This window comes from Coptis chinensis, chromosome 8 (assembly GCF_015680905.1).
Source record: "Coptis chinensis isolate HL-2020 chromosome 8, ASM1568090v1, whole genome shotgun sequence".
Classification (NCBI taxonomy): domain Eukaryota; kingdom Viridiplantae; phylum Streptophyta; class Magnoliopsida; order Ranunculales; family Ranunculaceae; genus Coptis; species Coptis chinensis.
Window position 1 is genome coordinate 37706303 of NC_141463.1, and position 27430 is coordinate 37733732.

The following is a 27430-nucleotide window of genomic DNA, read 5'->3' on the forward strand; positions in this document are numbered from 1 at the left end:
TTCTTGTCCTTATTTCATTTTAGTCATTAAATTAGATTTCATTATTGTTTAATTAAGTAAATTTCAATTCTTTATATCATGTTTAGTTTAAATGTGATCGGAAATGATACAGTAATGATTCTCGGCTAAACCTCCATTAGGGGTTAAGAAGCCTTTGATGAAAGCTTGATTCCGAATATCGTAGAATCGTCGTAATTTCCTTTCTACTCTAGAAACGATTAGTTCACCATGAGAATGGGTTTAATCGTTCACATGCTAGTTATGAATTGGTAGGAATGCCATGTGTAATTAGGGATTAGGAAGAACCAATTATTTCGCGAAGCGATTCAATTCGGATTACGACGATTCGTCGTTAATAGGATTAAGTCGAATTTAAGTTGAAATCAATCCCCTCTAACTCCTTATCATAGAATCAACGTAGCATTCCCTTAGTTGTTCTAATAGTCGACTAGTGCATCTTGTGGGTAGTTGCATCGTAGTCTAGTTGCCTTTTCATAAATCTCTCATTAGACTTTAAGTAGAGAGTACAAACACGTGAGAACACATTATCGGAAGGAAGGACTAGGAGTGGAACTTAATCACTTTCTACTCCACTATATCTCATAGACTTGAGAGTAGAATCTTTGATAAATATAAGCATCATAATTTAGTTTAGTTTTACTTGCATTTAGAGTTCATCGCTTTATTTCGTAGGTAAAACTATTAAATTTTAACTTTTACCAAATGGCGCCGCTGCCGTCTTAGTTTCACTTTCGTATTGTTTTCGTAGTGTTAGTACTGTTCTTAAAGTCCCATTTCACCCACCCACCCATGTTTGATTCATACTGTGGTTGTCCATTTTAGAGTTGAAAATTCCGGGTTAGAAATTACATTGGCCGCTACTTCTTTCGAATGCGACCGCCCTAACTCATTGGACCTCGAGTCGCGACCGCCCCTGTGTGGAGCGACCACTTCCTTAAACTCTAGAGAATTTAAGATACACCGAGCGACCGCACCCTATTAGAGCGACTTCGTGCCTCTTAGCAAATTTTGTCGGATTTCGATAGTTTTGATTCGAACTTTGATCTTTCATATTTTTCAGGTGTTCTAACTCGTTATATACACGAACAAGCTTTAAACAAGGCGCTATTCATAAGCGAAGCAAGGACTTAATCAGGTATTCCTTTCTTCCACACCTCGCGATCTCTGTTAGAGGTTTATACTAGTATATCGAATTGTTTGGAGTGTTGGCGTGTTTAGCTAAGTTGGTCTTAGCCTTGTATGAGGTTAAAAGATGCGGCGAACAAAACACCGAACGTAAATACACAACAACATCAACAATCAAGTCTATCTAGTATACCACCCACTACACCTCTAGCTACTATTTCACACACATCACCGACACAATGCCCGACGAAGAAGAGAGGCCTCTCGACTTCTACAAAGCCTTGAGCGATAGCCCCAAATCTTGCATCGTTCTAGCGGACCGGTGGGGATTTCGAATCCTCCAAATATTTTAATTTGTTACCCATTTTTCATGGATTAGACCATGAAAAACCTTATCGGCAGACATCGTGGGATTGAACAAGTCCTAACAACATTCCACCATCCTACGGTTGGTGCGGAACAAATTAAATTAAGGGTATTCCCTTTCACCTTAGATAGGCGATAAAGGCGTCTTAGTTAAGCGCTTGAAGTCATCCGTGGACTCGGGGCTAAACTTGTTCAATTTGTTTATGGAACATTTTACCCACCCCTAAAGACGGATGAGATGCTTTCCAAGATTCATTTCTTTTCGACAAAATCCTCATGAAACATTTTTGAGGCTTGGAATTGTTTCACCGATCTCCTTATAGAGTGTCCACATCATAACTTAGCTTAAAGACACGTTAGTTCGTGCCTTTTTAAAGGACTTCTACACCACCATAAAGAAGTCGTTGACATAATGAATGGGGTAGTTTCTTAAGCAAAGGAGCCCTGAGGCTTATAAATTTTAGAGGACCAAACTAAAGTTTAAATAACAACGGGTAGTAGTGACGATATCCACCGCTCCGCTAGTTCTTCTAATACGCTGATTAAGGCGCGCGGTATGTTTAAAATTAAACACGATCCCGAGCTAAAACTCTAATCGAATCACTCACTAAAAAGGTAGAGGCCATTTCGGTTCAACAAAATCCTATTTCCGTCATGAATGTAAATTCAAATCCATGTAGTTTCATTGGAGCCACGAAAGCATCCCGACTCCCATCGTCTCTATAGCCTATGAACAGGCTTGTTCCATTAATAGTGAACCTAACGCCCCTTGGAGACAAAATCCTAACTTCGGTTGGAGAAATAACCAAAACGCGTCACACCTCAAGCGATAAATAATCAATATGTTAGGCCATACGACGCCTTTAACCAAGCCCCACTACGACAAGGGCGAGGTGGGGAGAATTTTAATAATTATAACAACCAAGTGCAACCTCGACAAGGTCAAGCACAAAGTCAAGGTAGTTAAAATAATTATAATGCTAATAGAGGTATCGTTAGGTAAATAATAACTATCAAAATCCACCCATAAATAATTCACGTGAACTAGTTCCAGTCCACACCACCGTGACTACTACACCCACACAACCGGATCGTCTTTGACACCTTCATACAAGTGAGCCAAAAACTTTTCCAAACCATGGCTCAATCTAACCAACGGCTTTACAATCGGTTAATAATTTAACCAAACGGTTGGCTCAAGATAAAGCCCAACCCAAAGGTGTGTTGCCGGTCATGAAATACCTAATCCTAAAATAACAAATACACCTTTGAGGTAACCGATAATACTAGTAGTGAATATGAAAATGTAGGTGAGCTAAAGGCCATCACCACTCTCCGTTCTGGCAGAGTGGTTGATAACAAAGTAACTATGCCTATAGTTACCCCACCAGTAGCCCCTACACCTGCTATATTACTAGATACCGAAATAGAAACCGAAAAGCCTACCAATCGTAGAGGTACGGCCACAACAAAACCTAAGAAACAGGAAGCCACGGTTAAACATCCGGATAATACCATTGCTAAATATAAACGTAAACCACCGTTTCCACAAAAATTAGCCATGTTAACTAGGGATACAAATTATGAGGAGATTAGGGATGTTTTCAAGAATCTAACTATAAACCTTCCCTTCCTCGAAGCTATAAAAAGTTACCACACCATGCTAAGTTTCTTAAGGAATTGTGTACTACTAGGGTAAGACCAATATACCAAAAGACTTTTTTAACGTAACAATTCCCAACTCTATCCGAACATAATGGAATTGTTAAGTACAAGGGACCTCGGTCGCCTCTTCGCATAATGCACCTTAGGAGATTCTTATACGACGACCGCGTTATTAGACTTGGGGGCTAGTGTAAACTTACTCCGTTTTATTTGTATAGACAAATAGGTCTTGACGAGATGCAACCCACTAGAATGGCGTTGCAATTAGTCGATCGGTCTATTAAGTATCCTAAGGGTGTCGTCGAAAATGTTCGGTAAAAATTCAGGATTTTTACTATCCGAATTGATTTTGTCATCCCTCGACCACGTAAGTCGTTAATGACTCTGTCCGATCATCTTAGGTATTGACTTTTCTCGGCAACCGCCAATGCGCTCATTAATTGCCGCGATGGTTCAATGTCCATGTCTTTTGGCCATCTTGCTGTTGAAGTCAATATTTTTAAAACAAAGACACAGTTACCCGATTCGTCTATGGATGGAGAGGTTACACTACACCATAATAGCCTATTTGTAACAGATACTCATCCGTTACAAAAAATATTAGTAACGGTTATCTTGTGTTGACACAAAAGCGTGACAAATATTACTAACGGATATCTGTAACGCTTATTATCCGTTACAAAATTTACTAACGGTTATAAAGTGTCACTAAAATTAATTTCAGTAACGGATACCTATCCGTTAGAAATTATTAGTAACGGTTACCAAATTTGTTTATTCTTTGTCAGTAACGGATATAAATGACACTTTATTTTTGTTTCTAACGGTTTCATATCCGTTACTAATTAATTTTCTTTGTATAATTTTTTTATTGCTAACGGTTTCCTATCCGTTACTAATGAATTTTCTTTGTATAAAAAAAATTTATTGCTAACGGTTCAGTATCCGTTACTAATGAATTTTCATTGTATAAAAAAAAATTGGTTTCTCCGCCCTTTTATATGTGAGCCACCTTTACAAAAGAGTTTTTCACCAAACATATACAGAAGTAACAACACCAAAACAAAGTATTGTATGGTAGCTACTATAAAAATTCATTGGCCTAGGAAGTTGTCAACATCGATTAAGGACAACCAACAGTCCAACACTTTAGCCAAGCAAATAAACCTCAAACTAACCTCTAACGACTTGATATATATCCAATTAAGCCCCACCCAACACCTTATCAATGTATACCAATTTGTTTATGCAAGTTTGTAACACCAAGCTCCATCATTTCACACAGCGTAACACCCAACTCCATCACACAGCATAACACCCAACTCCATCACACAGCATAACACCCAACTCCATCACAGTTTGCAACACCAAGTCTGGAAGTCTGAATCCAAGTCCTTAGGAAATGGCGCTATTTGCATGGGTTCAATGAGTTCATGGCTTTTGTCAAAACTTTCATTAAGTGATGAGAGTGTAGTATATGAGATGAAACCGCAATATGGTATCCAATGAAAAGAGCACGCCTTTGCCGGGTATACGGGCTAAAAAGCGAGGGAAGGTCAGTAATATAAAGAGCTACGCCAATGAAGACAAGAAATGAAGCATGGTCCACACCATTGGAAATAATTTTATGGAGAGCAAAAGAATCAAGCAATTCCTAAAGCAAATGGTGCACTGATCCCCGCAATAGCAATGGCAAGGGCTTTCTTTCGGTTTGACGTAAGGACTTTGGGTCTAATTCTATGCCGACTAGGAAGAGAAACAAGAAAAGACCGATGTTGGCTAAAGTATCTAGGATTTGTGGAGGCTCTTGGCGGGGAAAAACATAATGAAGATAAGATTTATTTGCGACCGTGAGTGATGGTCCTAGCTATACACCTCCCGGCATTATCCATGCATATAAAGGCCATTGTTCACTATCAATGAATCTCCCCTTAAATGGTATCTCTCCACATCCCGAATTGGAATTTAGAGAATTTGTGTTACCTATATGTGGGACCAACATCTTCCGAAAGTTATAACATTGGTATGGTTAAGCGTGAGTGTGCATTGATCTTATCTTGGCCAAGTCGGAAAACTAATTCTCGGGTATAACAAAGTAATAGTACCTTGATCAAACGCCGCAAACACCGGAGAGCCAACAACTCCATTCGATACCGGTTGGGCGAAAAAAAAAACGAAAATTAAAAAAGTTTCATAACAAATAATATTTAACATCGAAAAGAAGTATTTTTATGGAGCGTAAGCGATCAATGATGACCTAGCATTGTGCATTGAAACATGTTTTATTGTTTGAACATAATTGGTAGAAAGTAGTCGTATAAGCCGGTTGACCCAAAATAATACTGTTCTATTAAGCGATATATATATATATATAGTAAAGAATATACATTCTCGGATCGGCTCAATCTCTAGTCGCTTAGGCCTTTACTATGTAATATTGCAATTACATCATTAATTTATTCTCTCGAAGTCTTTTTCCAATTATTATCTTGTAATTTTCTTTTCGTTTATTTAATAAAAGCGGTAAAGGTTTTTCTGCCCCAAACCATACCTAAAAACATAACAAGAAAATGATACAAAAAATGCACTCAGGAAATAAAAATAGAATAGAAACTCACCCCATCGATGAATCCATTATTCTGTGTTGTAAGTAGACAGCCTTCCTTGCATCACGCCCACAACATGCGGTGACGGGTGTCAGGCAATAATGCATGCAAGGAAATTTTGTTATCGAAACAAATGACTTAACCAATCTTATTAGAATAACAAGGTTGCGCTTTTGAACAAGATAGATGCCAATACAAATATAACATTTTCATTTGAAGAAAAAATTTTTTTTTTTTAAAAACATAAGAAGAAACATTACTTTGATCTTTGAATCAATCGAACACAGCTAACTTCTTATATTCCTCTCCGGAGATGGCCGATTCCATTATAAGCTCCGGATTCAATTGTCCATCATCCCCCGGGAACAACGTTAACAAGTTTTTGAATATCCACTAACAAGTGCAACTCCTTTTTGTGTTGTTGCTGCATTGGTGTGGATCTTGAATCTCGAGATTCGAGAAAAAACAATGTCCGGTACATAATGAACCATACCCCCGCTCCTTTGAATTTCCTTATGATGGCTTCATAATCGGGTTTTCCAGCGTTTTCGTTTTAATATTACAACCCATCAGCGCACATCCGAAACTAGGATGAAGCAAATAAGCTGGGCAGTTAAATCGCTACTCGGTCGCTACTCGGCGAAGGTGCGAGTAGTGAGTAGGTCTACTCGGTCGGGGATTAATCGGGATTACTCGGCGATTTTTAAACCGCTTTCGGAGGTGGAGGAGTAGTAGAAAGTAAGTCTACTCGGTCGGAGATTAATCGGGATTACTCGAGATGTCTTAATTTTTATGTTTATATGTAGCATGTACATTGACGCTGGGCAATGTGGCATACAACATGGTACAAAATTTTTGCTATCAATATGCTATAGAAATGTTGACATTATCCATAGTTATTTGACCACTAAAGTTTCAGTCAATATCATTGTTTTTTCAATCTTTTCTTTTCTTTAACTTATCATAGTTACAAATAAAAAACATGGGTCGCACATTTATTTTTATTTTTTTTATATTAAGTTGTCATCAAGTATTCAAGTGGGTTCTCAAAAATCATAATACACCACATAGTGTTCAGTCAAAATACACCACATAGTGTTCATTTGAACATATTTTGTGAAGATTATCGGGAAAAAAAAAAAATCGACGTTTTGCATTTGTAAAGAGAGTGGAGAGGAGAAGAGAGTGGTGGAAGCGAAAGTGGCCGGAGAGGAGAAGAGAAGGAAAAAAACGTGAGAAGAAGAAGAGAGAGAGTGAGAGAGAGAGAGCGAGAGAGAAAAAGAAAAAAAGAAAGTGGAGAAAAAAAAAAACATACGGAATTGGAGCTTTGTTTTCACTACTGGAATTGGAGAGATTTTGGAATTGGAGCTTGTTTTCTACCGGAGAAAAGCCCTAACTTGATTTGCGGTTAGAAAAAGAAAAATCTCGGTTTTCTTTTATATACCGATTTATGGTGAGTAACTTCGCCCGATTCCGATTCGTCATAAATTGGCAACTCGGCCGATTACTCGGTGATTTTTGGACCCCGATCACTTATGGGGAGTAATTGGTTGGTCGGGTCGGCTAGGTACCGAGTAGCGATTCCTCACCGGGTACTCGCTGAGTACTCGCCGATTTAATAGCACAGCTAATAAGACAGCATTTAAATTTGTTTAATAATAATAAGGTGCAAAGTACGTAGGATATGGGAGAAACTTCAATTCATTTTTGCTTCACCTTCAATCCTCAAATCCATATTTAAATGTGACTTAATCAAACATAATGTGCTTTACTGCTCCAATGTATACATTTCACGTCCTACGCAAGAACATAAAAAGATAGCATTTATGAAGATATAATCTAACTCACTAGAAGGAGATCCAAGGAGGGATTGATCGAGATGACCAGATAAGATAGCCAGAACCAAACTTATTTCATTTACATGGGGCAATGAATGGAGCTGTTGAAAGTCTTTTATATGATTCGCTGATCCTGGAGGGTTGACTAATACCACACGATTATTTGCTCCGTCTTTTGAAATCTAAAGTGAAAATTGAGACTGAAACTTTAGTAGTTACACAAACCAGGATGTACACAGTCCCAACAAAAAAAAGATCACCCTAGACCTCCTGCAACATGTTATTTAAGAAAAAGTTTTCTGCACTTGCAACAAAACTGTGCATTCTCTATCACTAAACTAGGATCAACAATTAACGAGTTCCAAACTGCAGTGTTTAAGTGATGATATTTCTGCAGTAATACATCAAAACCATCACTCCTGACTGCACAAGATATAGTAATTAAGTACTGCAAAGGATACCCCTCAGCTAGTATCGATGCAACGGGAAATAATATTCCTAAAGAGTTATCTTGTAAGTTGACCCAAAGCAAGGCTGTCCAAATATTTCTTCACACTAGAGCCTATTGTATAAAGCAGTAGAAATGTAGAATGAATAACTTACTTCACTAGAAGAAGATTCGCTGACGGAGAGAACCTTTGCGCCACCAATACTCAATAATTGCTGCAACTTATCCCTAAATTTATACTTCATTTGATGAAGACTGATATTAGAACCTCAAAATTAAATCCCACAACATCAAGACAAACAATGAAGGACCATAAAATAAGATAGGTCATAGGCTCATAGCTGACAAAAATTAATTTGCCAGGTTGCAACAGACCACAGCAATAAATAATGGCTTTACTCAAACATTCATATCCCATATATTATCTGGAACCAGAAATGTTAATTCTGGATGCCCAGTGATTAGGTAAAACGATAGATAAAAAAAGGTCAAGAAACTGAAGAGTGAAGAAGTTCTACCAACTCCAAAGATCCCAATACAAACGTGTAACCAGCAACACAGCTTTCCCGTATTTTGGGGTCCACAATTTTGACTGGTAATCCTTCCAGTGTCAAGGTTGGAACATATCTGTGGAAACATACCTCAGTTATCAATTTTTCATAAACCTGAATAGTTGTAAAGCAACAGAGGGGTATACAAGTAAGCTTACATGTCACAGCCTGGAATTTCAGTCCGAATTTTTTTCTCTGCAATCACCTGAGTGTCATAAATTATGGTTACAGAAATAATTATACATAAAGTGTAGTTGCACTAGAGAAGCAAAGAAAAATATAAAAGGGTGGCTAAATAAAGACTTAAGATACACTTCTATTCATTTTATAGCTCGTTTATAGAAAGGTAGTACCCTCAACTTTGAGGGGTTACTAAGTCGCGAAATAAAACTAAGCTATCAGATACATGTATGTGTGTGTGTGTGTGTGTGTGTTAGATACCTTTAGCCAGCTTTTAAGAACAACAGGTTTTTGGGCCACAATAGCATCAAGCAAATCTTCTTTAACGGGCATGGACTCATCAACAAGCATATGTGTGCACTCTTCCTTCCAGCTGTGAGTAATTCCAGCACCTACACAAAATATACAAAATTAGTAAAGTACCAACTTATAGAATTCTTAGCATTGTATAAAAGTTGAATTCTAAGCAATGTATGCCAAAATTTGTTTTTTTCGCTTTTCCCTTCTTTACATCTTCAAGGTACTCAGTGAATCGCGATTAGGTCATGTTCCATGAAGAGTCCCTTGTAAATTTTCATAGCAACAGAGGCCACCCTTTTGTAAGGAAGAGAGTTCCATTTGTTTGCAGCCATGTAAATCTCAGGAAGTTCTAGAGATTGTGAAGAGGGACGAGAACTTGTTTTTTCTCAGACGATTACAGACTTTAAAAGCATAGTGACTTTCTACAATCCCTTCATACTCGGATCGAGTCTCTTGGAAAAATTTTTTTTCGCAATGCTCTCATATATAAGAGTCGACTGATCATAGGAAGAATCAAGAAATGGACACCATTTAGAGAGCCAAACTAACCTTACCATACTTTTCAGATTTCAAACACTTAATATCCGAACTCAACAACTCAGCAAACAGAGCAGAAATCTGATCATGCAAGAACTGATAATTGGGATCATTAGTATACCTTGCAAGAGCTTTTTCCGCCATAGCAGTAGTCTTTTTCTTTCTAAGCACTTTCGAGTCAACTTCTCCGATCCTTGTCACCTTTCTGCTTCTTCTCTTCAATAGTAAGATTCTTCATATTCTCATTAACCCAATCTTTCAACAATGGTTCTGAACCTTTCTTTACAGTACCACTCAAACTTCTATTCTTACAAATTTTCTTATTCACCTTAACTCTTTCACCTTTCTTCCAAATAGTAACTTCCTCTGTTCTCTCAATCCTTTTCCCTCTCTTCCAATACACCACATGATCTTTCCTCTCTTCTTTCGCCACCTTTCGAACATCTAACCCTTCAAGTATCCTATACAAAATCTCAAGCAAATCTTTCAAATACCCGGATTCCGCAAACCATCTAACATTAAGAGCTAGTGTCTTAGGGTGGTGTTCATGTAACCACAATGCAGCTGCATAAAACCCTTGTTTATCTGACTTACTAGTACCTCTAACGCCACATAAGTGGGAAACGAGTTTTAATGCTGTTAAAGGATTATGAGTCCATGCTAATTCTAGGCGTTGGATTAAATCTTGTGATGGTGTATCGGGAAGTATATGGAAAAAAGAAATCGAGACATGGATTACCTGTTGTGAGTAAAGTTGGTGAGCAGGTTTGATCAAACCCTTTGTTGGAACCGCGTCCATGGGATCATCGGCGATGGAATCCACGCCGGATGATTGATTTGAGGACATGGTTGTGGTGGTGGATCGAAAGAAGAAAGAAAGAAGAAGAAGAAAACGTTTTGTGTGAAGGAGGAGGTTGAGAGGAAAGAAATTTTCATCTATCATAAAATGCAAGAAAATACCGCTTTGTGCGCCTTTGGTGGAGAAGAGAGGAAACCTCTTTCAAACTGCGCGGACATCTACCACGGTCGGATAAGAAACATGTGTATTTCGATTCACGCCACGCGTTTGATTGTATATTGCCTACCGGCTGTGCTATTGTCCACACTACCATTTCGATTTGTTGGTAACAAATCACCTAATTGTTTCATTATATATTTCCAACATTGAGGCCTAAGAAAATTTAGGCAAGACATTTAGATTAGTTAAAAAAGAGTAATACATAGTAAGACTTTAAACTTGAAGAGTGGAAATGTAACCTGCATTTTATACTTCCAACCCCGGGATACAAGAGATTGACCACATTGAAATATCTGAAAAAATTAGACAAATGTTAATCACCTCAAAATGAGCATTTATATAGCTCTCGTAACACTCTTTGACATCAAAGAATGAATCCAAACAAGGTGTAAAGCGTGACGTAAAGTAATCATTGTTAACATAGATAAGACCAAGTAACAAAGCATGTACTCGCCTTTATAACCATCGAGGGCACTCTAAACAAGCCGTGAGATTTCTACAAAACATCTTCTTTGGAAGACTTCGTGTGTAAAGACTTTATCAAAAGTAAACCGGTGTTTTGCCTGCAGACAATAAAATATGACATGTTCATACAAAGTTTCAATCACAATAAGACCCCATTCAATAAACATACGATTGTAGTTGAACTGCAAGTAAGACCAGATTTGTCTATACCTAAATTACCATTTTGTAACAAGTCTATGCCCGACCCAAAGACTCCGTTGATGTAGGATAACAAATGGCGAGGCTTCTACACTTGCACCATCATCACCTTAACATGGGGTCGACTCTGCTAAGACGACGCGAATGCTACCTTTAAGCTCCCGCAGTTTGAAGCAAGGTTATCACTATATGAAACAAAGAAAATTAAACAAGTGTTGAGGGGAAAAACTACCAATATAGTGTTATGTAGTTTCTTGGCACCTAATATCTATGAATTAGAGAAACAAGTGACCCACAAAATTTATGCATCAGAACAAATATTTACCTCATCATTGTTTAGTTCATGGAAGTGAGAAGAATGAGCCTTTGGAACAATCCATAACTCGAAAGGAAACGAAGCAATCGAGAAAAAAATGCCTGGATTCATTGTTCAAATATACAAAACTCGTAGTCCAAGTTTGTGATATAGAACACAAAATGAAATAAAAATTCCTAACAAGTGGCATCATAGTTGAAAACAACTAAATTTAGATATATATGATTTTTATGACTCTCTTTGTGACAGTATGTGAGTATCCATGTCGTGAAATATGGACTCATATCAGTATTCTCTTGAGCAAAGTAAACAAGCAATTGACAAAAACCGCTACCAACAACATCGAAGTTATAGGCTTAACATACTTATGAACAAAGCTTGAGCCCCCTTTCCAGGCATTGCCTAATGCTTTCCATGCTCCTGATGCAATGTTTTCCACAGAAGTATCAAGAACCTTTAAACCCTACACATGACAAAAGAATAAAACGGCACATCGAGTTAGCTCGGGGATCATCCCAACCTTTTGGTCCCTCGGTTTTAATGAAGTTTACTATGACCTTCACTGCTTCTTCAACTCTATTAGATAGAGAATGATTTCCCCACTCGATCTCAACTTTCTCTGCTCCTCCCAGAGCTCTACACAATCTACAAATGACCAACAATCAAACTAATCATTACTTGTCGAGATACACATGGAGGAGAGGACATACAAGCATCATGAATTTGTAGTTATGACTAAAAATACTTTTGTTGTTTTTCGTATGCGTGTATTCACAGTCTAGTGTCTATTGAGGTCCGGATAACATTTGGTGGAGACATCGAGTATAGTACATAAACTAAATTTTCTAGCTTTTATGTTTGGATAAACATGATCAGCTAAAAGCGTCCCTACCTTTCAACTAAGGCTTTCTTATCAACGTATTCGTGCACATACTCATCAGCCATGGAAAATATAACTGCGGTTAGCACACAATAGTAGAGTTTAGAATTATTCACCCGGCAAAAATGAAGGAAATAAACTTAATTAGAGCCAAATTGCATTCTCATAACACGAATACACAGGCACAAACACAAGGAAGAGGAGAACGTGCAAATTCACATACCTGACAAGGCGTGCTTGACATGTGCCCAAGTCTTGTTCTCGGTTGGTCATCACTAAGATCGAATTGAACACATCGTCATCTCCCATATAAGATCAGTCTATATACTGAACAAATACCAATAAAACCAGACGACATGTTTACCTTTGAAATGGATCACCAACCCTAGACTTCCAAGAGACCCCTTTCTTCCTCCTCCTTTATTCGGTTGGGAACCGCAATGCAAAAACTTAATTTCATAAGTTTGCATTGGCGGAGTTAAAAAGGGGTTAGAAAACTCACAAACCTGCAAAACAAACAAGCATACATATAATACAATCAACAATAATGAAAATTATATACATATATCCAAAAAAGGCTTAACAAGTTGCAACTAGAACCCTTATCCAATATGTCCAAAAAGATTACATAATTACAACTAGAACATTAACCATACTAAATTCTTTTGTCAGCCCATATGTCCAAAAGTATTGTTAAATTATATCTAAAACATTAACCATACTTAATGTTTTTGTCAGCCCATATGTCCAAAAAGATTTGCTAAACAATATGTCCAAAAAGATTAGCACTAATCAACCATTCTTAATCATATTTCAACCGCCCATCAGCCCAAATCAACCACCCTCGAGCAACATAACCATGAAGGGTTTTATTTCTATCTTGGGGACCATCATAGAGTAACGCATCACCCATAAACACTTCCTCAATATTGATCTTTTTTTCACCTCTAAGCACTCTTCTACCATGACAAACATCTTTGTGCATAGGATCGGTCACCACTAACCCCTTAGCTACTTCATTACCTTCTCTATCCAATAGGGTAACTCTAGGCTGGTCAGACAATCCTACACGAGCACTTGTCGCATCAAAATGAGAAGCTAAATTTTGAGGAGACATTGGAGATGGATGATGTGGTGAGTTTGAACCATGAGGTGTATTCATCGCAGACTGTGGGGGGACAATTCCCGGTGCAATGTGAGCCTGTGATAATAGAAAACACATGTAAGGAAAAAATACAAGTTATATGTATGCCTAATTGTAGAAGTTGCAAACTCACCAACAATAAGTTAGTCAAACTGGTAATGGAAGCTTTAACCTCAGCCAACTCTTTCTCGACGTTGGGACTAGCACTAGCAGATGATGACAATGCTTTTTCAAGTAAGTACTCACCAACCGCAGCATATATGTTCAACTTGTGCAGGTGAGATTTGAGAGCCAACAGCACGAGTACACCCTTTTTTGTCCTTCCCAAAGACTTCAACTAGTACATCACCTTCAAGGTCTATGACCTCGTCAGTATCTTCCTCTCCCCTAGCGCTTGCTTCAATAGCTTTCCTTTCTTTAACAGACTTCACTTGTTCCTGAAACAACAAGCACAACCAAATAAGGACACCCATGTATATATACTTACATAACAACAAGCTCAACACATTTAAATGTAGAAAAGATAAATACTTACATATGCTACACGAGCACTCTCCAAAACAGATCCATCCGACGCGTTAAGGACGGTTAGCCAATCGTCTTCTCGACGTACTTTGACATTAGGGTTCTTTTGTTTCTACATAAAAATATATAAAATGATACTACAGACCACTTCTAATAATAAAGACATTGAGATAGGACGGTACCTTCTTGTAACGTATTTGGGCATATTTTTGTCGCCCAAGAGTATGACCAATAGTGTTCATTTTCCTATTTGATGCATTCTTTGCATTTCTTTGTACGACTTCAGGTCTGAATTCACGGGTCACAAACGCGGCCCAAATTGTTGGATTCATACCATCCGGACAAGCGGCAATAGCAGCTTCCTTGCTTAAGGCTTTCTTTATGATCTCTTTTCGATAGTTGCTTTTTGCAGTCCTGAATTTAGAGGAAAACTCCCTCTGAAGTTGTTTGTAAGCCAAAGCCATGGGCACATCATATTCAAACTCACCCTATCAAGAATTTTAATAGTTAGAAATTCATTTTTGGTGAAGTTAAAATGATAACATTATTAACAAGAATTGAATGTTACCGCCAAAGCTTCCCACACTGCATCCTTAAAGGATTGTTTCACAAGCCTCTAATCCTTGTAATTCAATGGGATGGTTACTTTCGAATAAAATGCCCCAAAGCGGGTTGCCCATTTTGCCCCATAAGGACCAACAAGCGGTGCCCTTACTAGACACCAAGACAAGCATCTTAGCCTTAACTGATGAAGGTGCTCCAGATGATTCAGATGTTACTGGGGGTGTTGCTTGACTTGCTGGGGGTGTTGCTTGACCTGATGGGGGTGGCTGCAAGGCACTAGGACCTGATGATTGACCACTTGATTCCATTAAAATATCCTGCAAATAGTGACAATTATAATGGATGCATATATTGGGTACTGCATATGTTAATCTTTAAGTGAAATCACTACACTTCAAAACGTAAAATAAATCACATTCAACTTTGAGGCACAACCATCAAATAAATTTCAGTGTACAATCATCAAACTTGCAGCACAAAATCATGACTCACCCAATATAAAACTAAACACAAATGGATACATCCATAGCAAAAAGTTATATTAACATATTAGACAATTAATTAACGTCGTCTTTCTAGCAAGGGTCTCAAATTGGGCTGGTCTTCAAGAGTAGATTGGAAGTCAGTTGGTACATCTAGCTCATCCACTCGACAAGTCAACCGCTTTGGAGAATGTATAACCACTGACCAATCAGGATGTTTCAAATCTTGTGAATAAAACACTTGATATGCCTCTCTAGCAAGAATGGCTGGCTCATCCAAAAAGTTACTTGAACTTTTCAGTTTGTTGAGGTTGACCATCACCAAGCTTGAGTCTGGACAGATTTTACAGCCATTAGTCTTGTCTTCCACCCTCACCCAATCACAATAAAAGACCACCTCTTGAAAGTCGGTATAGTCTACCTCGATTATCTGTTTAATGACCCCATACCACATCGTTGTCGCATCAATGGGATTCTTGTCTTTCCTACTTGCAGTAAAAGAAGTAATAGCCCTCATGAAAACACCACTGTCTTGGGTGGTAACAGTATCATCATGAGACTTGGGAGAGAAGACAAAACCATTGACGCGGTACTTCTTGTATGTCTTAGCTTTAGTTGGCCCTTTGACTAACTGCCACAACATAGAATTCGTGGCATCGTCCTCCAACAACTATAACAATACACAAGAAAACAATTTAAAAACATGACTAGTAAGAGAACTATCTTAATATTTTTAAATTATATTGTTTTTGTAAGAATTAATACCTTCTTATATAACCAGTCAATGAAATTTGTCTGTATCTCTACTTCTATTTTTGCAATCCCTTTTCCTTTAGCACGTGAACCGGATTGCAATGACTCACAATACTCACTGCATTTTATTCATTCATGCTTTAATAGAAGTATCTACATAATAACAAAACATGTTCCAGACCTACATAGTGAAGGATTAAAGAATTTAGACCTGTAGAATGTATCACGCTCTTCGACTTCAAGTCAAAACGGCACCCATCGGCGATATCGTACAAATTGATGAGGGGATAATAACACATCCTTACCATCTAGGATAGGCCCTTCATCATTGTACTCACCATTTTCATCTAAAAAGGCTTCTTGACTATATTTGTGATTACCGGCTCGTGGATTAGACATGTACTCCATGGCATACCTAATGATTCAAAGAACAAGATAGGATTACGCAATAGAACCTTCAACATATTGTTTGTTGCTAGGAATATCTTTACACTCTTTCATCGACCTATTGGAATCAAATATTCCAAACTTACATATGTAAATTTTAAGTTCAAAAACACGTCAAATGAAGTCAAACAATTGAAATAAAAGTGAATTACCGTTCGAACGGATACATCCACCGATCTTGGGTAGGTCCACAACGCAAAGCCTCATCTGCCAAATGCACTACAAGGTGGATGCTTATATCAAAAAAGGATGGCGGAAAGTGTTTCTCTAACACACACAATGCCTCGACAACCATCAACTTGGCTTCTTGAATGTCTTTTCTGATCAAGACCTTCGAACACAATAAATTAAAGAATAAGCTTATTCGGTGAATAGCTTTCCGTAAGTAAGTCCGGTGTTTGAAAGGCATGTTGAAGTAAAACAGGCAATAAGTACTCCATGATGACATGATAGTCATGCGACTTCATTGTTAGCAAACCAGGTGGATTGAGACTAACAATGTTGCTCAAGTTAGAAGAAAAAAACCCGAAGGGAGCTTTTAAGTACTTCAAAGTTTTTAAGAAATCCATTTTCTCATTCTTATCCAAAACAAAAGAAGCATGTGGCTTAACTATTTTCCCGTGTTTGAATCGATTTGCATCCACTGCCCACACTGTGTATGCCAAGAAGCCTCATATCCTCTCGTGCATTTACAGTATCTTTTGTTTTACTCAAGCAAAGGATCGTGTTTAGTAAATGTTCTGCAACATTCTTCTCGGTATGCATCACATCAACAACATGGCGGACTTCATGGTCTATCCAGTACTCCATACCAAAAAAGATTGACTTCTTATACCATGCCCCAGTAAGTTCACCACCATCATCATTATCATCAACATTTACCTCGGCTCTTTTTCGCTTGCCCTCGCTGTCTTTCCAAGTTACAAAGTCGATATGATCTAGATGTTTTAGAAGTTCTTCCCCTCTTAGTGGTGGTTCGGAGGTAGACTATCTTCCACTGTCTTGAGCCCCAAGTACTTCCCATCTCTAAAAGGGTGATCACTACTAAGAAACTGCCTATAGTTTGTGTAAACAATTTTCTTGCTAATAGGTAGATGAAGAGATGGAGTATTGTCACCACACCTTGGACAAGCTTTATATCCATGGGTTACATAACCGGATAAGTTCCCAAAAGCCGGGAAGTCGTGAATCCCCCACATCAACATAGCTCTCAACGTGAAATGTTCCTTTTTATACATGTCATAAGCGGGCACTCCATGATCCCACAACTGCTTCAACTCTTCATACAGTGGCTCAAGAAAAACATCAATGTCTTGACTCGGTGCCTTCGGCCCAGGAATTAACAGAGACAACATTTGGAATTCTGCTTTCATACACAAGGATGGTGGGAGATTATAAGGCACCGTGATGACAGGCCAACAACTGTAACCAGTAGACTGAACTCCACGTGGATTAAATCCATCCGTTGCAATAGCAAGCCAAACATTGCGCTCCTCCTCTGCAAATTCTTCATACTTCTCTTTACATACTTTCCATTGGCCAGAATCAGCTGGATGCCTCATATGATCCCATGAAGATTTTGATCTAGCATGCCAAGTCATGTCACGTGCTATCCATGGTATTGTATACAACCTCTTGAGTCTCAGAATGAGAGGAAAGTGTCTCAACACTTTGTTAGGCTCTTTTGAAACCTTCCCTCCTTTGCCCGCTATGACTTTATATCTAGGTTTTTTACAATGACGACATTCCTCCAAATTTTCGTCAAGTTTCCAGTATAGCATACAATTATTTTCGCACACATGAATGCACTTGGCTTTCATCCCTAGGTCTTTCAATATTTGCTTCGTTATAGGATATTTCACTGGCAATCTTTGGGTAACCATCTCCTCAACATGGACAACAATGTTGTCACACTATTCCTAGACCACCCAAACTGTTTCTTCAAATTGTGAAGTTCAACAATTGCTGAAAGTGTTGTCTCGGGTCCCTCACAAGAAGGATACAATTTTTTCTTTTCGCTTTTTTTTGAAGTCAAGATACCTCTTACCCAAGTCTGGTTCGGGAACAAGCGGTGGTTCATTATCTCCTATTTCAATACCATGGCCCATATAAGCATCAACAAAGTTCCCTATTCCAAGCCCCTTCTTCCTCGGTGTTTATTTCTTCCATGTTTCCCACCACGGATGCTCCATCGAAGTTTGCAAAGCGTCTTTCACCATGTAAAACCCATACACGGTATGAAAGATCTATACCGTTTAGGTTCAAATGATCTTCGACCACATCATATTCTAGTCGGAACCTATTCCTACAGTTTTTACATGGGCAAGGACAAGCAGACCCGCCCAACTTTGTTTTGGCAAATGAAACAAAATCCCTAACCCCATCTTCATAAAGTATGGACCTCTTGTTTTTTTCGTCCATCCAAACTTTCTGAATTTGCTCACTCATTCTACAATAAAACATGTTTATATATAGTTAAGGAATTTAAGACAAAATAAGCAAATAAGTTCCAATCTTCCGATTATATGCAAGCGTCTGTAACACTTAAACACTCATATGTACTATCAACTACCATCACTACTAGAAAAAGGCACATAGATAGCTTTTGTTTAATAGCTTATGTAAAAAAACGCTATACAAAAAAAAATAAGATTGCGTTTGTAAGTCTTTGGCTATCATTTTTACTAAATGGTTCCCAATTCAATTGCGTTTCTTTCGTAGGCGCTGTCGATAAATCCTACAAACGCAATCCTTTTTTTACATGTGGGAAGACCGGGACGTTAAGTTGGAACACGTATGAAACAACCAACGAAGGTATATATAATAATAACTCAAAAAAGAAATAAAGTTAATCTCTCGTAGAAACAAAAACAAAGGAGGAGCTTTAAAGGTGAGAGTTTGATCATTACATTAACGAAAACAAAAAAAATTTGATCCTTTAATTAAAAAACAAATTTTTTATTTGCCAAAGTGGAATTTTTTATATGTTTGGTTTCAATTTTGTTTCTTCTCTCAGTTTCAGAAGATCCTCAGCTTTGGGTTCATGAATCTTCTGGCTTGCTTCGCCCCGTTTTTAGGTCCTCTCTCTTTCACACACACAAACACACAAATTTTGTTGATATCAAAATATCTGAGTTTTAGGATTTATTGGTTTTTAGGTATTTGGAGATTGATCCGATAGCTTGGCTTGGGCTTGAGGAAACTAGTGGCTCATCTCTAGCTAAGCATCATATCGGAGCGGTATGTATTGTTTATCATTGCTATATATATAATAGTTGAAATGTTGAACATAGAACTAGGGCTTGGTGCTTTGGTAGCGTTAGCTTACAAACACTGATTTAGGTCAAGTTTAATTTATCTGACTACTCATTGTAGAAGAGATTAAAAGTAAACCATTGGTTCAAACCAAACTATTAAAAAATCATAAAATAACAGCCAAAAAAGGTAATCAATACTTTATGAGCAGAGAAATCATAAAGCTCTCAGCTTGATTGATATCTGAATTAGAACCATTAGAAATAGAGATAAACTTGTTAATTAGAAAACTCAGAAATCATTCTTTAGCTAAACTTGATATCTGAATTAGAACCATCAAAATCCACTCTTTTACATATTAAAAACAATCTTGTACTGATCCATTGAAAATCAACATAATAAACAACAATCAACTAATAAAATTAAATATGTTCAGCAGATAATAAAAACCCTAAACATCAACTACTCACCTCGGTTAATGAGAATCTTTTCTTCAGTAGATCGAAAAAATGAAAATCTCGAACCCTAGACATACAAAACCAAAACCTTAAATAATTTGTAGGAGCGAGGAAGAAGAGAAGACGAACGAGAAGGAAGACGAGGATAGAGGAACTCACCGAAAGTGAAGAAGAAGTTCGGCAAAGCGCGGGGCGCACCACTTTCGTCGAAGCTTTAGTTGATTTGTTTTTCCCTTTTTCTTCTATTGTTTTTTTTTCGATGAGCACCGAAGTGAAATACTCCCAGCAGGTTTATATTTTTTTTTTTTTCCGATGTAATATTCTTTTTCTTTTTTTTTTTTTTCTTAGTTTCTAACGGATGAGTAAACGTTGCTAAATATCTAAAGAAATGTTACAAAATAATTCAACTATTTAAGCAACGGTTGATTGCATTGCCAACGGATAATATATGTGACTAATTTCCTAACGGCTGTATAAGTGTTACTAATGAAAAAACCCAATTGTTGCAAATTCACCCAAATGGTGTAGTGTTAGCATGATCGAGAGCGTTGCTCGAGATTATTTCAACAACACGTTTCCTGATAATCATATGCCCAAATTTCTTTCCTTTGGAAGTTCAGACTCCAACATTTCCATCCCTACACTAGTCGATACACATATTACGGATGAGGATGAGATAGATGACTTTCTCAAAGATGTAGAGGACTATCATAGTAACGAGGATATGACCAATCTAGATGAGCAATTCGATGAGTTTCTTCGAGCAGGTGATGAATCACCCTATCAAGAACTACTTTGCACAACATCCACCTCGATTCCCCTCCTCCCACCCTTTCAAAGGAATCCCGAGTTTGCACTCGACCCTTTTGTTTCTCCTGTGCTCCATAATTTTTTAAATCCACCTAGTAAACAACTACTTCAGAAGGACAAACCATTTGACACCATTTTCAGAATTGAGACAGTCCCTAGACACACAATGAATGAGTTTTGTGCTAAAACCACATCCTCATTATTTACAGGCTGTCTTTCTACAACTTATCCATATCCACCATATTCTCCACAACCATTCACTTTTCCACACTTATTTACTAGAACACCCACTCATTCAAAAATGAAAAATAAGGTGCATGATAGGTTACATAATAGGGTTATCCGACTTTGCTTTCATTTCACTAGGTTGAGTCATAGGAAATCTTGGTTCTTGATTGTGTTTGGATATGTTTTCTGTGATATTTATTTATGGAATGATCCACAATTATTTCGGTTGTTGATATATGATAAAATTTGCATGTTCATCACGCACGTCTAGATAAAGTCTCGAAAGTATCGACTATAAACGACTCAACTTTTGTGTTTGGTGCATTTCCTTTCATTTCCATATATTGGTGAGTGCACCATTAAGGTAACCGGGCCCTCCCTATGGAGTGTGTGGCTGTAAGTACCGGAACCTAAGTCCATGTTTAAACATAATTCACGTTTTCCACTCTTGCATGATTTCTCGGATTTTTGAGTCATGTTTCTCTATGGGGTGAATTATGTCCTTCTTGTTTATTGTTTTCTTTTTAAAATTAAAAATAAATAAATATATACATATATATATTAAAGAATAAGCATAGTAACCTAGGAAGTCTCGGGAATCTGACTTTAAAATACCCACTGCTAAAAATAAATTTTCTAAGCCGTTGTAAAAATTTGTTTGGGGGTGGGGTGTTAAATTTCCGTACTAAATATTTATGTCCCATTAGAGTTGCTTAGGCCGTTTTATTGTATTACGATTTGGGTTGATATAATCTATGAATTTAGAGTTCAATTGTTCGCATAACGTACGTCATGCACGCACTTCGAGGCATTTTCCACTATTATATGTCATCCATGGTCGGAATAGAGTGTTTTATGGATCATTGGATTGGAAATTCTCTCCTAATCATTTCCATATCTCATTCGCAAAAATCGGACCGGCAACGAAGCGGCAATTTTGATTTGAAGTTTCGCGAAAAATCAGAAAAAAAAATCACAAATTTCGATTTTGGGCTTGGGCCCAACCCGCGCCCACCGAAAGCGCGACCGCGCCCTTACCTTCACCTTCCCTTCATCGTTTTTTTTACACACCGCCATTAAAAAGCTTCAAACCCTAAAAAAAAAAAAAAAAAAAAAATTAAAAAAACAATTAACAGCCACAATCCAACTCTAACTCCAAATCTTCTCTTAAACCATACCCACACTACCTCCACCAATTCAAACCACCAAAACCACGAAAAATTAAAAAAATTCAAAGCTGCGGCACCACCACCACCACCACCATCGTTTTTTATCGGTTGAGTCGTTCCTCATTACTCCTACACCTTCTACAAACACCAAATCATATTCAAACTTCCAATGGCTCAACAAGGCCGAATTTTACCGAGCAAGCTTTTACGCCGACCACCATTTGTTTTACGGTGTGAGATGATCGGTCGAGACTGGAGTAGCTTGTGGTACTCGACGGAAGCCTATTACCCCGAAGACTTAGTCCGGCGGTTCTACGATCTGAGGGAGTTGGAAGGGACGAGGATTTTGTAGTTGTAGTTGTGGCGGAAGGAAGTGACGACGGGTTGTTGGTCGAGATTCTAGGCATTCCGCCTAGAATCCATCCGGATGTCCCCTGCAGGATTCCAACATAATGGGGTAGAGCCATTGATGCATGAGACGCTTATTGGAGGCGACTTCTACAATGTGAGAGATCGCATTGTGTTCGACCGGACTTCCCTTAGGACCAACCCGGTGGCTACTGACTCAATGGATTGGTCGAACGCGTCGAGGGAAGGAGAAGGTCGGTGACATCGGCTGAAGCTGCCTCCACATCTTATGGATACTCCAGCAGCGGAAGTATGACTTCTGATCTTAGAGTTTTTTGAGCATGATTAGGGGAGTAGGGGAGTCATTTGCCCTCTCCCCTGTGTTGATAACAAAGATCATCTTTGAAGTTGAGAGCAAGCGATCGATCGATGGACATACATCACCCTCCACCGTAACCCTCGCATCTATAAGGAGTGTGTCCAGCGGGTTTGGAGATTGGCTGAGGATAGAAGAAGAAGAAGAGGATGGTGGAGCTGAGAATGAAGAGGAGGCGGGAAATCGGGATGCCTCGGAGGATGAGGAGGACTTGGCGTGTTTTGGCGGATGCCTTGGAGAGGTCTTTGGTCGGATCTGAACGCATGGCTGTGATCCATCGTGGCACGCGTTAAGCTCAACACTATCTGTGAAGACCTCGGACTCGACGGACAACGATGCATCATAACTTCGAGCTCCGTTACCGAGAGAGGGCGAGGTGGGAACAGATGAGGGCGAGCTAGAAAGCTTCGATTGCGGTTCCGGGACGAGATCGACCACGATTCCCACGTCACGGGGACTCTCCTTCTAAGGATACAACCTCGAGACACGAGCGCCGTCGCCGAAAAATGAATGGTGCTGGTCCGGGGAGCTCAAGAGCGATCTCGAGGCGTGTGCCTTTCCGGCCACCGTTCGGAGTAGCTAGGGATAGTATAGTTTGATGTTTTATGTTTTATTTGTAGTTTCATTACTGTCATTTATTTTTATGCAAGTTTTATTTCCGTAATTTGAATTTTGTAGTGAAATGTACTTCGAATGAAAATTTTAATATAATGGGTTATTTTCATTATGCGTGGTTGTTTAATATTGACCCCACCTTCCCAACTTGTTTGGGGTGGTTTTATCTATTCAAAGATGATTTTTATATAACCCTCGTGTTAGAATTTATTCTTGAGTCAAGGTGAAAATATGGCTGTTTAGGCATATATATGAATAAGTATCATGGTAGGATGAAATCTAGATTAAATAGGTACATTCTATCATAAAATCAACCTAAAAGATACTGGGTTTGAATTAGAATCAAGAAAATGAGTTGTTTTCGTTTTCGGGTTTGGAAATTTTAGTATTTCCGGAAACTGCCGTAATTAGTTTTGGCAACTTCCCGATCAATTTTAGCAACTTTAAACCTATATAAACTTGATACAATCTATCCTCACAACTCACACTACACCTAAACTCCATCACTCACCTTTCACTCCGGCGATTCCCTCGTTTCGGCTCATTTTCGAGTTTACGCAACTCGGCGCACTTTCGCGCCCTCTGAGGAGGCTCGCTTTTATTTCTGATATTTTTTTCTGAGTTTTTGTCGAAGGCCGCTTCAAGCTGGCCAGCGACCAGCGACCAGCTTCAAACACTAGAAATTTCAATTTCTTTAGAGGCGACCAGCTATCTATCGAGCGCCTTTTCAGCATCACGACTTCCGTGGACCAGAAAATTTCCAGTTTTTCGCGCGTAGTATCTAGATCATTCGCAGCTATTCCAGAGCATAATTTTGAGATGACATCTCCAACATTGATACCGGAACAGTCTTTCAAAGATTTGTTCCAAAGCACTACTTATGGTGCTTGTTTTGTGGCGATCACATCACGATTGGTTGGGAGCCGCTTATGGTAAGACCGGATGCACTTTATTCTCCAACAGCGGCATCTTAATTTTCACGATAACTGCATTTTCTTTGAAAGACTAGATGGAGAACAAGTGTTCTCCATCAACATTGATAATGAACCAATGGAAATTACCGGGGTTCTTGCTAGCATTTGTTCTTGGACTTGCTATGCCCGGCTGAAATACAAGACCCATGGTGCTATTGGGTAGACAATATGTATGTCTACACTTACGAAGTTTTTGCATGAGTCGTATGGCGGGCATTTTCGTTATCGAGGACCAAAGGGGAATATAACGTCGCCTTTGGTAGCTTTGTCCATGAACATAGAAACCTGTTATGTTTTGGATCATGCTAAACATTTTAGGGAATGGCGTTTTTCTTACGTGAATGATGCCACTTGCGGCGTCTTTCCTTGCTCTAGCTACGGGGCGTATGTGTCATGACCTTCCCGAACCTTGATGTCTAGTTTAGCTCGATCCATAGCATGAGGCATAAGTACCTTCTTATGCCCGTTCGAAGTTCTCGTATTATGCTATGTTTCTTTCCCGTATTTTTTTGTACACGCTTCATGGATTGGATTACGGTCGACCGCATGCGACCCACCAATAGTATTATTCGATCTTTCGTGTAATGACTTGGCAAGGGTGGAGGATACAACCTCATCGGTTGCACCCTACCCGTCGGCCGCAAGTGGCTCTTAATAGGTTAGCAATAATAGATGATAAATGGCGGGAAGCTTTGGCAAATTATCATGGCATGGCAGGGGCGAAGGAACCTCACTTCTTTATGGAAGAAGAGAATGAGGAAGATGACGAAGTAATCGCGAGGGGGATAAGGTAAGTTTCATTCTAGTTAGTGTCCGCTTATGTCCCAAGCAATTTCATTCTTGTTAACCCCATAATGGGTAGAACTTCATTATAGAGTTGTGGGTTTTATTTCCTATATTAGTACGTTCTAACCTTGTTTTACAGATGTTCCTGAATTTCACGCGCTTCAATGGTATTTTTCCTACCCTCTTTATTTAATTGCTTTGAGGACAAAGCATGTTTTTTGTTTGGGGGGGCATAGAAACACGTGTAATTAAGGCATCTGTTAGGATATAGATATGTATAATATGCATTTGTTTCTAGTTAAAATTTCAAAAATTCAAAAATATAAATAAATAAGTTATGCTATACACTTAGGAATATTGGTATTGTTTCTTTCTCCATGCTCTTAACAATCTAGAAGTCTCACGTAGCTGTTGCATCAGAATAATTGTTAGAAACTTAGGTTAATATATAGGTAATAATCTTTACATCTATCTATAAATATATTACATGAGTATCTATGATTGTTAGCAGTAAGTTTTGAAATCTAGGCTAGAGTACTTATTCTACAAATCCTGTGAGAATATAGCCTAAAGCCTTATATGAGCGAAACATTTGAGAAATGACACAAGGGAGAAGTAAAATCCGGATAGAGATATCACACGTCCACTTGCTTGATCACTATGCCACATCCTAAGCGAGAATTTAGGCCCTCTTTGGATCGATATAGCCAGAAATTCAAACCTATGAATTATTTTCCGCTAGTCGCCCCTCTGAGCCTTTCTTTAGCCTTCCATAAACCACAAATCCTTTACCCTGTTACAAAAACAAAACAAAATAAAAAAAAAATAAAAAAAAAAATAATTCAACCCACCAAATTTAGAATAAGTCTGAGAATAGAATGAGGAAGAAAGAAGAAGAGAAAAACCTGTGTAAACAAAAGTTAGTTAATTGCTTCAGAAAATAAGGAAAAGAAGTTCCCATCCAAGGAAAGAAAAATAAAAATAGAAATAAAATAAAAACTCCAAAAATAGAATAAAAGGGAGTCAAAAGCTAAAGAAAAAAAAAAGAGAAAAGAAAAAGAAAAATATGGCTAAGGATGGAAACAAAGTGTAGAAGCAAAAGTAAATAACAAGGTTTTCTCTAGTTACATAATATGAAGACTCTATTATCTCAGACTTGTCCTTTTTGAATATCAATTTCCTTCATTCTTAAACCATCTCCTAATCCCCGTAACACCTAATAAAGACCTCTAGCTCAATTAGGAATAGGTTAGTGTGATAGTAAGTGGCAGATGTGTTTGATCGACTCCGGCTTCCTTGTTGTCATTGAGATATTAAGGTAAAGTGTGCCCATAGCACTAGACTAGAGTAGCTTAAACTTGAGTGGAAAAATCGAGTGTTGTATCTTGACTATTATTGTGAGAACCTACTTAAGGACGCTTATTCGAAGTTTTAGAAGCGGACCTGCTAGACATTTCATAGTATTACTCATTGTATATATGTTTATTATAGATGATTGATTATTATGCATATATTAGCTTAGGTTTTGACTTGGTTATTCTTGTTCATAGCTAGTAAGATGTATAGATAGTTTGGAGCATGAATAAGGAAACAATAGTTTTATTTCTTAGTCATTGTAGTATAGATGAAGTTTGTGAGTACCTTCACTGGAAAAACTCTCACGAGGCTATAACTTCGTCCACTAGGGAATCCCTAGTGGTTTAAGCGCCTTGTTGCATATGGTCAATGCAATCGCACTCGGCGAAACGAGAAGTAGATAGAACTCCATTTTTGGTCACTTATGTTAATTTCTCATCTTTGCTTGAGGACAAACAAAATGCTGTTTGGGGGTGGTTTGATAAGAGCCCAAAACTGTAGTTTTAACCCTTTATGATCATACTTTTAGACCAATTATGTGAGTAATAATTAAGAGTTATTGATCGACGTGTTCTTATGCATTTCAGGCTTCAAAGTCCATTATGTGCAGAAATGTGCCACTTTAG

At 38.2% G+C, this 27430-nt stretch overlaps 3 protein-coding genes, 1 long non-coding RNA gene and 2 pseudogenes across 4 annotated transcripts; all 6 read right to left on the minus strand.

The window, feature by feature from the left end:
* Positions 1-1760: 1760 nt before the first annotated feature.
* On the minus strand, positions 1761-1854 carry LOC147481376 (small nucleolar RNA R71; annotated as a pseudogene).
* Positions 1855-7468: 5614 nt separating this feature from the next.
* On the minus strand, positions 7469-9187 carry LOC147481377 (nibrin homolog). The gene is made up of 5 exons (XM_086581158.1): positions 9062-9187; positions 8779-8825; positions 8588-8696; positions 8225-8308; positions 7469-7803 (listed from the first exon to the last, which is right to left on the minus strand). The coding sequence occupies exons 1-5, from the start codon at positions 9149-9151 to the stop codon at positions 7552-7554; spliced, it is 582 nt and encodes a 193-aa protein (XP_086437284.1). The 5' UTR covers positions 9152-9187; the 3' UTR covers positions 7469-7551.
* Positions 9188-9227: 40 nt separating this feature from the next.
* LOC147481378 (uncharacterized) lies at positions 9228-10786 on the minus strand (annotated as a pseudogene).
* Positions 10787-11642: 856 nt separating this feature from the next.
* On the minus strand, positions 11643-12585 carry LOC147481379 (uncharacterized). The gene is made up of 4 exons (XM_086575509.1): positions 12527-12585; positions 12192-12279; positions 12000-12097; positions 11643-11735 (listed from the first exon to the last, which is right to left on the minus strand). Exons 1-4 carry the CDS (start codon positions 12577-12579, stop codon positions 11660-11662), a joined length of 315 nt encoding a protein of 104 aa, XP_086431635.1. The 5' UTR covers positions 12580-12585; the 3' UTR covers positions 11643-11659.
* Positions 12586-13147: 562 nt separating this feature from the next.
* LOC147481380 (uncharacterized) lies at positions 13148-14229 on the minus strand. The gene is made up of 3 exons (XR_015204888.1): positions 14194-14229; positions 13792-14095; positions 13148-13715 (listed from the first exon to the last, which is right to left on the minus strand). It is a non-coding gene; the product is annotated as an uncharacterized LOC147481380 (long non-coding RNA).
* Positions 14230-14365: 136 nt separating this feature from the next.
* On the minus strand, positions 14366-18030 carry LOC147481381 (uncharacterized). Its single transcript, XM_086578917.1, has 7 exons — positions 17447-18030; positions 17123-17336; positions 16582-16760; positions 16278-16397; positions 15995-16100; positions 14752-15899; positions 14366-14671 (listed from the first exon to the last, which is right to left on the minus strand). Exons 1-6 carry the CDS (start codon positions 18028-18030, stop codon positions 15309-15311), a joined length of 1794 nt encoding a protein of 597 aa, XP_086435043.1. The 3' UTR covers positions 14366-14671; positions 14752-15308.
* Positions 18031-27430: the final 9400 nt, after the last annotated feature.